At 48.3% G+C, this 13,987-nt stretch overlaps 1 protein-coding gene across 1 annotated transcript; it reads right to left on the bottom strand.

The window, feature by feature from the left end:
• Window positions 1-839: 839 nt before the first annotated feature.
• FUT2 (fucosyltransferase 2 (H blood group)) lies at window positions 840-3,889 on the bottom strand. Its single transcript, XM_010996410.3, has one exon. It carries the CDS (start codon window positions 3,553-3,555, stop codon window positions 2,476-2,478), a length of 1,080 nt encoding a protein of 359 aa, XP_010994712.3. The 5' UTR covers window positions 3,556-3,889; the 3' UTR covers window positions 840-2,475.
• Between the last annotated feature and the right edge of the window lie 10,098 nt (window positions 3,890-13,987).

Raw genomic sequence — 13,987 nt, 5'->3', positions numbered from 1 at the left:
TGCATTTTATGAATGTTTCACATGTATGATGTTAGAATTTAAAAATAACAATCAGGACTTCATAACTAATACAAGATGGCAAATAAAGAAAGGAAAATTAAAAATAAAATTTCTGGGTTGGGTTGATGCTGAAGACTTGGTGTGGTTGATGAGAAAACCTGCAAAGTGAAGAAGTTCTGAATTCACCTTAGTTTTGCATTTGAGAACCTGAGGGCAGCCTCTCACTTAGCAGACTGACTTTAGAAGAAGTGATAAAAAAGGTTAAAACAGATCTCACTCAGAGACACGTAATTGAAAAAGGTGCCTTTTTTTCCAAAGAAGTTGGAGAAAAATTTAGAAAATGGTAATATCCAACTTCGGCAAGACTGTGGGTGAATGGGTGTAGACAGACCATAATTGGAGTTGGATAGAATTTAAGTTTTTCAAAAGTGCACCATCATTAGTTGCCAGAAATGTTACAGTAGCCTTCCTTCTTATTGGTCTCTATGTCTCCACCCTTGCCCCTACAGCCATGTCTCCACATAACAGCCAGAAATGTCCACACAGCAAATCAGATCATACCACCTCTCTAAGTAAAACCCTCTGATGGCTTCCCATTGGTCTTAGAATGAAACCCAAAGCCCTCAGCAGGGTCAACAAGGCATTTTATGGTCCCACCCTGTTAACTTCTCCACCCATACCTGTCTTGATGTGTTCCAGCCACACTGGCCTCATTTCACTCACATAAATAACTGGACTTTCTCCTGCCACAGGGCCTTTGCACATGACATCTCAAGTCAGATGGGGAAATTCATGTTGGCCTTTTTCATGCCGAAGTCATAAAAGTTTTTGCAAATACAGAAAGTAATTGTTTTAGTTTATTCCAGTTATTGACGGCTGCATAACAGACTTTCCCAAAACTTAGTGGCATAAAACAGTCACATTATTATGCTCAACACAATCTGTGAATCAAGAATTCAGATATGGTTTCTCTCTGCAATGTATCAGGTGCCTCAGCTGCATCACTCTAAATGCTAGGTTGACTGGAACTTCTGTGGAATCATCTGGAAGCTTCTTCACTCACATATCTGATGCCTGGGCTGGGGTGACTTGAAGCTGGCCTCAGCTAAGACTTAATCGGAGTACTTCCATGTGGACTCTCATTGGGTTTGGGCGTCCTCACAGCATGGCAGCTTCAGATGGCTGGACTTCTGACATCATGCTGATGACTGAAGACTCCAAGAGTGAGTGTTCCAGCAAACAACTTAAAAGCCATGTTGTGAGTAAGTCCAAGTTACCCTGTCCTACACCAGTTGAGCTTCACATGTAGTTGCTTGAGAGAACTCGGCCAGTTTAGAATGGAGCAGAGAATCACCCAGCTGACCCACAGAATTGTGGGAAATAACAAATTGTCATTTTAAGCCACTATGTTTTGTCAATGCAGCCCTTGAGGGCAGGGATCCTGTCTATTAGGTTCACACCACACATGGTTACTACAAGGATGATGGACTCTCCTCGAGTTCATTGAGCCATGCTGGTCTCTGAGTTCTCAACAATAATCACCTGAGGCCCTAGAACCCAGGGTTGCAGAGGTGGGGCATATGGTCTTGGATTCACACCCAACTACTAGCCAAGATGGCTCTCTTGTGAAGACTGGAAAAAAAAGTCTCTATTCTGGGTGGGCTAACTAGAAAAAAAAGTGAGCCCTCTGGGTGGGCACCATCCCTAGAACACACGGCTTGGAGAGAAGACTGTGGGCTCTATTTAAGCCCCACCTGACTCCTTAGCCAGGTGCCTTTGCTTAGTGACCTACCTGCACAATAACTCAGAGCTTCCCTATTTTGCACTCTATAGCCATTCTTCCCTTCTTCCTTGATACGAGCACCCCAATTTTCTTTCTGCAAACAACCGTGTCCTTCAGAGGAGGCTGATTGATTTCCCAGCTGCAGAGGGCAAAGATTTCTTGATCTGAGGCTAAGTCAAGTCCAGGGTCTGATTCATCGTGCTTTGTAAGGAAGGAGTCATGTGGGCATGGGACTCACTTCTGGTCATTAAGACACAGGGCCACTTGCTGAGGTTTTGGAAGGCTTCCCACACTCTTCAAAAGGGACCTAAGATAAGAACAAACCTCTTTTTGCTGCCTTGGGAAGAGGCTGTCTGTGTGTGACACCTGGGTATGTGGCAGCCATCTTGGGACCACGAGGGAGCCAATTTAAGAGATTAAGCAGCTCAACAAGATGGATGGAACTGGGGTCACTGATGATGTTCTTGAGCTGTTAAATTAACCCAGGAGATGTGCCACCTCTGCTCCTGTTGTGTGAGACTCATGAACATGTTACTTAAATAAGTTCATTGGGACTTCTGTTACTTGCAGCCTGAAGCATTCTGATACAAGGAGGAAGTGTCCTGGAACATGTAACAATGTGCTCCTCCTGCCTTGGCACTGACCTTGGGGGAGCCAAAAAAGGAGAATGGGGTCCAGAGGACCAGCTAACATCAGTGCTTGAGTAGTGGGGACAGGTCTGCCTCAATTCCGATCCACTCTGGCAGGAAGGCTGCCTCGGGCTTAAAGACTTTGAGGAAGGGAGAGTCTGGGAGAGTGTAATTGGCTAGGTATATGGTCTCTCCACCTGCAAGGTAGGCGGCCCAGATCCCGAATGTCCCAATGGTCATGATGGTGTGGTTACACTGCGCGAGCAGTGCAAAATCCTTGGCTGGTGAGCCTTCATTGCCATTGCCGGCAAACACCACATCCCCACGGGAGGCATCAATGTTTTCCCGGCACCAGGCCATGCCGTTGCTGGAGACCACAAAGATGGGGGTGCTGTAGCGCGTCCGGAACCAGTTCAGGGCCTGCTCTAGGTATCGCCGGTCAGCGACCACGCCCTTCCACACGTTGGGCATAACGTGAACGTAGTCCCCCCGGCGCACGTGGACCCCTACGAAGGTGCTCGGCCGGCTCCCATTCACCTGCAGACCCCGCAGAAAATTCTGGGCCTCCTCCCGCACGTGGTCGTGCAGGGTGAACTCCTGGAGGATCTCGGCGTGCAGGTGGTGGTAGAAGGTCCAGGAGCAGGGGTAGCCGGTGAGGCGCACGTACTCCCCCGGGATGTGGCGGTACTGGTCCTCCATCCAGTCGTTCAGGTGGTAGTTCCGCCAGGGGATCCTGCTGGCCGTGGTGTCGTGCAGGACGGGGAGGGTGATTCTGAAGATGGGGGCCAGAGTGCTGTGCATCTGGGGCGGGATGAAGGCCGGCCGCCCGTTCATCTTGGCCAAAGCGTACAGGGTGGCGTACTCCCCCATCTGGTTCCCCAGGCGGCCTATTGCATTGATTGTCCACATGCCCTTCCGCGGGGGGCTGGAGGGAGTCTCCACCATCTTTGACTCCAGCATCTCTAACTCCCACGAGGGTTGCATCTTCACCAGCCGCTGCTGAAGGTGAAATATGGTGGAAGCCGCGAAGACAAAGAGGATGAAGGGGGCCGTGGGGAAGAAGAAAGTTGCTGTGTGCATGGCTGTCAGGGGAGGGAGAGCAGGGACAGTTAGCTTGGGGGATGGAGGCCCTGGGGTGGCCATGAAGCTGGCAGCGCAGTTGTGTGTGCAGACACTGTGTGGTTGTATGTGTGTGTGGATTTACTTCGTGTGTGCATGTAGTGTGAATACCCAGGTACACGTATGCACCTCTGCAGTGTGTGCTATGTGGATGTGTTTACATTGGATTCATATGTGCATGTTCACACATGTAGATCTATGTGCATTGTGTGTGTTCACATGGCATGCACATTGTATGATATGTATGGGTATCCATATATTGTGTATGTAGGTAAGTGTGTGTGCACTTGTGTGCACACGAATGGACATCATATGCACAGTGTATATTGCACACATGTGTGCACGCAGGCACACCTCATTCTATTCTGCTTCCAGATGCCGCAGTGTTTACAAATGGAAGGTTTGTGGCAACCCTGTGTTGTCAGATGATGACTTTATTTTTTAGTAATAAATTATTTTTAAATTAACTACATTGTACTTAAACTAAATTAATAATAAAAATAATCAATTTAAATTAATGTACATTGATATTTTAGACATAATGCTGTTGTACACTTAGTAGACTACAGTATAGGGTAAACGTCACTTTTGTATTCACTGGGGAACCAAAACATTTGTGTGACTTGCTTTATTGCAGTCATCACTTTATTGTGGTGGTCTGGAACTGAACCTGAAATATCTCTGAGTTCCATTTGTATTGTGTACATGTACGGGTGTGTTTTTATATATATATATATATATATATATATATAGTGTGCAGTTGTCTGTGGCTAGACAGCATGTGTGTGTACGTGAGTCTGTGTATATATATGCATACATTATATTGTATGTTTAAATGGGAGTGTTTATAGACTGTGAGTATACATGTATGGTGTCTATATGTGATGAACACAAGTGTATGAACCTACTAATTACTGGGGATCCAGTTTCAAGAGATGTCCACCTTGACATGCCTGCCTGTCTGTATCCCCTTCGAAGGGAAACTGCCCTTCCATCATTAGCTCAACCACTTGATCTGGTCACCCTCCTGGCTGTAGATGACCGAACATGAGACAGACACCTGGGTCCCCGGTGGCTTCTCTTTTCCTTAGCTGAGGCGTTGAGAAGTGTAAGTTGGCTCTAAAAGACCAGTTGGCCAATTTTCTCTTGAGCCTTTTTACTAAAAGGCTCAGAGGCAGTTGGTTTTTTCCCTCATGACATTGTTCGGTGTCCAACAATTCTGTTCAGTTCTGACTCTATCTACCCGGACTTAGTATCAGATCCTGCAAGTTCAACAGTTACGTTCCATCAGACTGTCCCCAACTTCAGACACCAGTTGCAAGCCCTGGGCTATTCATACTTCTGATTGACCAGGTATAGATCAGGGTTCCTGTGTCCCCCTCCTCAGGTTTGATAATTTGCTAGAATGGCTCATAGAACTCAGGAAGGCACTTTGCTTGTGTTTACTAGTTAATTATAAAGGAGACAAATGAGTAATCAGAAGAGGTCCTTAGGACAAGGTCCAGAAGGGTTCTGAGCACAGAGCTTCTGTTCCCTTGGAGTTGGGGCAGATCCTCCTCCTAGCTCATGTTTGCTAATTCAGAAGCTCCCTGAAACCCATTCTTTGGGGTTTTCATGGAGGTATCATTGTGGAGGCACGACTGATCAAATCATTAGCCACTGGTGATGAACTCGATGTCTAGTCTCTTTCTCGTCTCCAGATCTGGCGTGGGCGGGGTGGTGAGGGTGAAAGTGCCAATCCTCTAATGGAGGTTTGGTCTTTCTGGTGACCAGCTCCCATCCTGAAGCTATCTAGAGCCCTGGCAAGAGGCGCCTCATCAGTATGAAAGACATTCCTATCGCTTATCGATCAGGAAATGTCAAGGCTTCTAGGTGCTATGTGCCAGGAACTGGGGACAAAGACCACAGATGATTTCTATGAAACCATGACAGGTGATGTTGAAAGGGAGCATAGGAGTTGGTGCAGCTGGGATGTGTCAGATGCAAACTGAAGCAGAGGGAGCCAATTACCAGAAAACACCTGAAGAGATGGATGTGCAGAGACTTCAAGAGAACTTCAATTCCTGCTCAAGAAATCCCAGAAAATCTGCTTATATTTCTTTCGGGTTTTTTTGGGCAGGGGGTGAGGGGAGATTTGGTATGTATGTATGTATGTATGTATGTATGTATGTATTTATTTACTTACTTACTTACTTATTATTTTTAATGGAGGCACCAGGGATTGAACCCAGGACCTTGTGCATGCTAAGCACATGCTCTACCATTGAGCTATACCCTCCCTCCACCACACACACACACACACACACACACACTTATATTTGAACGAGTATACAACCTGTTCTTTTCAACTCTGGTTACAACAGAAATTAGTTCCTGGGGTAGGGTGGTTGCATAGTCCAGAACTTCCGAGAACACACAGGAGTCACTATGGTGTTATAGGAGGTAGGGGACTTGGAGAATTCCCCATCCTGGGACATAAATCTTGACCCAGTGTTTTGTAGAGTGAAGCAGTTAATTAAGCGGTTGGCTGGGATTCTTTAGAACAAATCAAAGGCCCCCAAAGGATGAGACTTTGAAGATAAGATTGCTGAGCAAAAGTAAAGCAGTTGTAAGAAAAGAAAAGCAGGAAACAAGTCGGTTCTGACTCCCCATTATGCGGCTAGAAGCCAGTAAGGAAAAGTGGAACAGGACAATTACTTAATGTTATCACAGTTAACACCTTGTTATTGCCAAAGATTACATCTAGAAATGACTGATAGACTTTGTCATCTTGCAATCTAGGTGGGACCAGCACATGTTGCCACAGTGGAAGTCCAGGAGTGGCACCTAATTGTGTAAGATGGGGCTCCAAGAGAACAGGAATGGAGATGTCTGGGAGGAGTCAAAGGAATGATGTTCTCTCAGCTTTTCCAAAGACTTCCCTCTTCCTTCTCTGTGAATGTGAGGTTCCCACCCACGTATAAAAACCTCTTCCTTATGAGCAGGCTATAATCGCAGCATATCCTGGAGGCTTTGCACCAAGGTAGATGAAAGATAAAGATGTCTATTTGATTTGGTCTAGGGCTTGTGTTCCTGGTCAAACTACTGAACTAAGTGGCCACTAAGAAGAGAACATTGGGGCTAAATCAAGCTAGGTGTGACCTGGCTGAAGCTGGGAAGGTGCCGGAAGCTATGCAGGTGTGGTCCTTTCGGGTTAACTATGGCTGATAGAAAGTTAGCAGAGGGCCATCACTAAAAAGTCTACCAATAACAAATGCTGGGAAGGGTATGGAGAAAAGGGAACCCCCCTGCCCTGTTTGTGGGAATGTAATTTGGTGCAGCTAGTATGGAAAATAGTGCAGAAATTCCTTAAAAAACTAAAGTTATCATATGATCCAGAGGAACCATTAATTAGAAAAGATACATGCACCCCAATGTTCACAGCAGCACTATTTACAATAGCCAAGATGTGGAAGCAACCTGAATGTCCATTGACAGATGACTGGATAAAGATGTTGTATATCTGTACACACACACACACACACACACACACACACACACACACACACACACACACAAATGGAATACTACTTAGCCATTAAAAAGGACAAAATAATGCCATTAGCAGCAACATGGATGGATCTAGAGATGATCATACTAAGTGAAGTAAGTCAGACAGAGAAAGACAAATATCATATGATGTCACTTATATGTGGAGTCTAAAAAAAATGATACAAATGAACTTACTTGCAAAACAGACTTGCAGACATAGAAAACAAACATGGTTACCAAAAGGGATGGGGGTGGAGAGATAAATTAGGTGTTTGAGATTAGCAGATATGTTACATATAACAAACTATTATATATAAAATAGAAAAACAACAAAGTCCTACTGTACAGCACAGGGAACTATATTCAATATCCGGTAATAACCTATAATGACAAATAGTATGAAAAAGAATACATATATATGCATATCTATGCTGTACACCAGAAACTAACACAACATTGTAAATCAACTATACTTCGAAAAAAAAGTTAGCAAAAAACCAAATGTGGCGATATCCCTGCTTCTGATTTATAAGTCACTGAAACCCTTGAGCTATTAAGAGCACATAAGCGTTATCTTTCCAGAAGAGATTGAGGCTTGTCAACTACATGCCTGGATTTGAATTGAACCAACTCAGCTGCGGGGGTGGGCCCTTTGGGTCATCCCCAGGTGTTGAGCCCAACCAGAAATAGCTCCCTGGTGGCACAATCTCCTCTAACCCTTTTTGACTTGAAAGAAAGGAGTCAGGGAGGCTGGGTTGACTGAAGAAGGTTCATTTCAAAGCTCAGCTGAGTCTCAGTCTTACTGCCCGCAAGTTCCACGTGAGGCCCTTCCTCCTGGCCACTGGAAGTGCAACCTCCGTTCACTCAGCTCTGTGTGGAATGTACTTGACACAGTGAGCCAGAGAGGACACGTCTCTCTCTGGTTAAGCACACACCCTCTGGCTGCGGGCTGCTGACTGCCAGCTCCCACAGCTTTCTCTGAGGATTAAAACCGTGCCTGGCACATACACACATGCAGTCAGTTTTTCTTCTTCTTTTTCCTAATGGAGGTACTGGGGATTGAACCTAGGACCTCATCCATGCTAAGCACATGCTCTAACACTGAGCTATTACCACCCCCCTCCATCAACTTTTGATATTATCCCATATAAAGCAAAAGATGCTGTCTATATGGGCTCTGGGCCAGTGACCAGTTGGTTTCCACGTTTTATATTGGGTGTATGGGTAAATGGTCAAATCTAGCCCTTAGAACACAGATCATAGAATTGGGGGGAGTCACACATGAATGTGATGAGGGCAGGCCTAGAGGAGGAATCTGTTTCATCAGAGGTGGTGAATTCTGAGATCAACTAAGGTCGCCCCATACATCAGAGACAGATCCCGTGGACCGAGCTGACTTTGGGAGGTTATATCTCTGGGGAGTGATTGAGTATATCTGTGATTCACCTGCCATGACTGAGGTTTGATTTTTTTTTTAAATGGCATTGAAGGCATAAGATAAAGAGAGCAGGCGATGGGCGATCATGACGTGCACTGTATTAAGGAGGTGTATTTTTGCTCGGCCAGCCCACAGACCTTGTTACAGCCTGTTATGGGTTGAATTGTATCCCTCTGAAAAACATATATTGAAATCTTAACCCCTTGGTCCCTCAGAATGTGACCTGATTTGGAGACAGGGTCTTTACAGAGGTGACCAAGATATAATGAGGTCACCGTGAGGTTGGCGCTAATCCAAGACGATGGGTGACTTTATAAAAGGCAAAACCACAGCCCATAGTACATCATAAGACAACGACTGGCCCAAGGATGGCCCATCCACTGGCCAGGCGATGATGCTTGGGGGTGGGTGCCGGCTCCAGAGAATAAGTTGTACCAAGAAGATTCTCTCCCTTGGGAACTGGAAGTTAGAAGCCCAGAGACGGTGGCCCATTGACTGTGGGCTGGGCAGCTAAAGGGCCCCCGAGGGCCCAGCTGAGGCAGCACATGAAGCCATGTCTAAGATGAACGGGAGAAATCTGTGAGCAGAGGGGATTCAGCCCTGAGAATCAAAATCAATGAAGACCCTAGAGAGAGGTGAAAGTGTCTTGTGGTCCTGATGTTCTTGGTTCCTGTTCCCTCAAGGCCACGTGGCATTTCATTCTGGTCCAGAACCCACCTCTGATTCTGGGTGGAGAGGAACCCTCTGGGGACTGGGAAGCAGGAGGAAGCTGCGGGAAGGCGGAGGGAGCCCCACGGTAGGAGGAGGCAAGCTTTCTGCGGAGTGGCCTCTGCTTTCTTCCCACTGTGGTCCTCTCTTCCCTTCTCCAACTGGACGGTGAGTCCTTGAAGGGCAAGGGGTAGACTTGGCACCTCTGTCTGGCTCCCCGCTGGCCAAGGACGGGACTTGGGATGCCGGGGGCCAGGGGGAATGCTTGGGGGAAGGCAGAAAGATGGAGGGAAGGAAGTGAGAGGGGGAAGGAGGAGAGAGAGATGGAAAAAGAGACCAAAAAAAGAGAGAGGGGGAAATAGAAAGATACGGAGGAAAAGACAAGGACAGAACCAAAGACAGGGAGAGAGACAGACAAACAGAAACTGAGACAGAGAGGAAGAGGGAGGCAGGGAAAGGAAGACAGGAAGAAAGAAACAGACAGAGACAGGAATAGAAAGACAAAAGCAGATACAGAGACAGAGAGGCAGAGACAGAGACAGAGAGAAAAGAGGCAGATGGACAAGATGAATCTTACGCCACTTGGGTGCCACCTCCAGTCTCTGCTCTGTCCCCGTTCTCTCCTTCTCCAGGACAGTCCCTTTGGGATCTCTCAGTCTCAGCGTCTTTCTTACACACATGTTAATAGGTGCTCAGGAGACACATGTAGAAGGGGTACAAGTTCTACCTCTGTCAAGTCCCCCTCTGGCCCCATTTGTTTTTTTCTCCCCCTCTCACTGAGTCTCTGCCAACATCTCCCTGCCTCATTCACTTCCCTACATCCCTACCTTTTTCTTTGCTTTTTTTCCCCACATCTCCATTTCCCAGCACCTACTGGGTGAAACAATGAATACTGGAAGAAGAGATTTTCACAATCAAACCTCCTCATCTCTGCACTGGCAGCCAGTGCCCCAAAGGTCCCCTTGAAAATTTGTTTACAGCAGACAGAAAGACAAGAAGGCCAGTTTCCTCTGGGTAAGAAAAAATGCAGAATATTCTAGAACTATGGCTCTAAGTCTCCCTAGGTGTTCCCTCCCTTCTTATCCGGAAAAGGGGATGGGCCACTGCTGAGGGGCCTAACTGGCCTGTAGACCTCAGCCCCCTGACCTTGACCAAAGCCCTGACCTTGACTGAGGCTGCAGGGAGAGGAGGAGGAGGCGGGAAGAGCCTCACAGGCTGTAACCCAGGGTCTGGGAGCATGGGCCTCGCTGTGAGGTTCTGAAAGATTTAGGTTTGGAGAGAAGCTCAGTGAGGTGTGGTCAGAAGCCTCTAATTATCTGTAGGATCTTGACCAAGGGTCTGTGCCTCTCAGTGTCAACATCCAAAAATCGGAGGTAATAATAACAGCACCGCTCTGCAGGGCTGCGGCGGGATGTGCACCGAGTGGGCCGGTCCTGTCTCCCGTGGCAGGGGACACACTCCAAACTCACATTAACGTCAGGCTGAAACCAAGTGTCCTGTCTCTCGTGTCCCCCTTCCTGCAGTTTTCTCTTAGTAAATTTTAACAACAACCTGGAAAGCAGGTGTAAGTACGTCCATTTGAAAGCTAAGGAAACTAAGGCTCAGCGACTGGTCAGAGAGGAGGGTGGGTGGCAGGCCTGGGGGAGGGCCAGGGCTGGGGCGGGTGCTGGCGAGGAGGGGAGGAAACTGGGAAAGCGGCTCGCTGATGTCGTCAGTGGGGAACTTTGGGGAAAGCCAGCAGCTGGAGTCTGGACCAGAGGCAGCTTCTGGCAAATTGGAGGAACCTGCCTTTCCCCCAGTCCTCTGAGGTCAGGAAGTACATCTCCTTACCTGCCCTCAGTCTTATAGCTGCATTAGGCCTTGGAGTGAGGGGTCAAGGCCCCTTCCTCCACCTTGGTCCTGGGGGGGGGGGGGTCACCGCTTGAGGGGCTGCAGGAGGATACAGAACAGAAAAGAGCCCCAACTTCAAAGGAGGAATGAAGCCTTCAGGTCTCTCAGCAAAGAGATCACCAAAATCTGCCGATAGCTTCTTTTCAACTTTTTCCATCTGGTCCACTTCTCTCTACCCAGGCCTGGCCTCATCCTCTCCTCTCTTGGGAGGCTGGCCACAGCCTCCTCGCCTCCCTTCCTGCCCCACATGAGAGCTGACCCTGCCTCCTCCTCAGCTCACAGCCCTTCTGGGCGTCCTGTCCCCTCCCCCCACCCCACCCCCCCGCCCCCCCAGGCTTTGTCACCAGGGAGTAACCCCAACACTCCCCTTCCTCAAGCCCAGTTCTGTCACACCCTGGGATTTGCCAGACCTGTTCCTTCGGCTCTGAAAGCCCCTCCCTACCCTTTCCAGCCTCCTTCCCCCAGGTCAGCTCAGGTCAATCAGCTGAGTCCCGGCCTCACTGCCAGCTCCCCGCTCTCCCTCCGCTCTCCCTCGGCTAGGCATGGACAGGTTTGCGCTGTCCATCCCTATTCCCGAAATTCACACTATCACCACAACCCTGGGGAAGAGCTTAAGACAAAAATGTTGGGCTACCACTTGGAAATCTCCAACTCTATTCTCAGACTTAGGACAGAAATGGTGACTCAGGATGGGATAAAGAAGCCAGGGATCAGGCCACTTCCGGGGTAAGGGCTGGCCTGGGGGTGGGGCCTGCGGCCTGGGGGTGGGGCCTGCCGCCCGGGGTCTCTAAGCATCGGGGTCCTGCAGTCTGTCTCAATCTCAGATGGGACCAAGATGGGACCAAGTCATTCAAGTTACTATCAGGCCGGTCCTGGCTTGCCATTGTCAGGTTGTCTCAGGTCGGTTCCAGGGAAATGGTGACAGGAGGGAGGGAGGAAGGAAGCCTGTGGCCTTGGAGGGGGAAGGGAGAGCGATGGGGACGGAGGGGGAAGGGGGTTCAAGTAACCGATCTGCAAGGAAGGAAGGCAGTGGGAGCTGAGAAAGGCAGCCGGCTAGGGGGCTGCCGGGAGGTCAGGTGGCCCGTGTGCTGGGGCCAGAGGAGGTGGGCGCTGAATCTCTGGGTTCAAGTCTCTCCCCAGCCCTCTGTCCCGTGCGCGCGCGCGCGTGTGTGTGTAACGCGAGCGGGCTGCGGGTGTGGGGAGAAACTCCCCCTCACCATCTCTCACCTGGTCCTGGCTGGACAACAAAGTGGCAGCTCAGCGTGCTCCCTCCCCTCAGGGACGACTTCTCACTCAGAATCTGCCAAACCTTCCAGCACCTGTGGCCAGAAAACCCCGCCCAGAATCTGTTCAGCCTCTGGGAGCTTGTGAGAGGCAGGGTGCCTGAGCTGCCAGAGCCAGTTGAGCCCAAGCTCCTCCTTCCTCCCCAGGTGCCGGGTGCTGCCAGGATGTAGACATGGAAGGCAGCCTGGAGGAGGAGGACAGAGTCCTGCTGGCCTTGGCTCTCCCAGACTCAGCCTTCTCAGGGTCCTACATTTATTTGGGCAAACAACTGTTAGCAGTTACCTGGCCTACCAACCTCATTCCACCTTCACACCAATTCCGTGAGAGAGACACTCGTGTGCCCTACAGCACAGCTGAGAAACCCAAGACACACAGAGGTGAAGGCACTTGCCCAAGGTCACAGAGCTAGAAAGTCACAGAGGCTGGAATATGAAACCAGGCAGGGTAGAATTTTGGAGAACACCTGGCAAATAGCAACTCTTCTCAGTTTCCCTTATTTAAAAAAAGATTCTCTTGGGAAAAGACCATTTTGTATCTCTTAATGGTATATTATGGGTCCAAGCAAAGCTCAAGATTGCAGAAGCATTTTACTGGAGGGGTGGGTGGTGAGGCGGGCATCACCAGAGTTCCCAGCACTCCTAACACTGAAAGAGGGACAAGTAGCCCTCTGGATACCTCCCCTACTGGTGACATGTACAAATGCCCTCCTTCCATCCCCACAAGGGAAAAAAAAGGGGGCTTGAATCCAATCAAGTCTCCCACTGTAATCATCAGTTTTTAGAAAACAAGAGGACAAAGTTTCCAGTGACTTAACAACATGAGGACAAAATCAGCCAGTAGGACGCAGTCTACAGGACAAATGACCCGGTTTCCCCCATGATTGAATGATGTGGAAAAAAGTAGCAAATTGAGAGGGGTACTTATAATATATGTAAAGCAGATTTGGGGCTCAGAAACAGAGAAGCAGATTTTTCACCTGTATGGATGTCTAACAGGTTGTTCAAAAGTCATGAGTGGGATTGGCTGATACAAACCACTATGTACAGAATAGAGAAACAACAAGGTCCTACTGTATAGCACAGAGAACTATATTCAATGGCTTGTAGTAACTGTACTGGAAAAGAATATGAAAAAGAATATGTCTATATGTATGTATGTATAACTGAATCACTATGCTGTACACCAGAAACTATTACAACATAGTAAATAAAAAAAAAGTCATGGGGTTACAGGGCGATTCTTCACTGTGTAACTTTTAGCAGCCCTGGCCCTCAGTCACTAAACGATGTGTTAGCGCCAGACAACCATTGTGACAACTAAAAATGCCCCCCGAGGAACAGTACTCCTGAATTGGGAACTACCACCCTAACACCCTAACCCTTCTTGGGGACCAGGGGTGTGCTGGTAAACTCTTAACAACCGGCTCTCTTGAGAAGAAAACCCTGCTTGGTAGCATTTGTCAATTTCCACGGTCTAAAAACTCCCACCATGGTCAATTTCAAGCTACCAACAGGACACTGTGGGTCACAGAATTGGAAAAACGTGCACAGCAAAACACGGTTATATCCCCGCCATGCAGACAATAGAGAGAAATAACCGTGAGAT

The sequence above is a fragment of the Camelus dromedarius genome, chromosome 9 (assembly GCF_036321535.1).
Source record: "Camelus dromedarius isolate mCamDro1 chromosome 9, mCamDro1.pat, whole genome shotgun sequence".
Classification (NCBI taxonomy): Eukaryota; Metazoa; Chordata; class Mammalia; order Artiodactyla; family Camelidae; genus Camelus; species Camelus dromedarius.
This window is presented reverse-complemented; position numbering and strand designations above follow the sequence as displayed.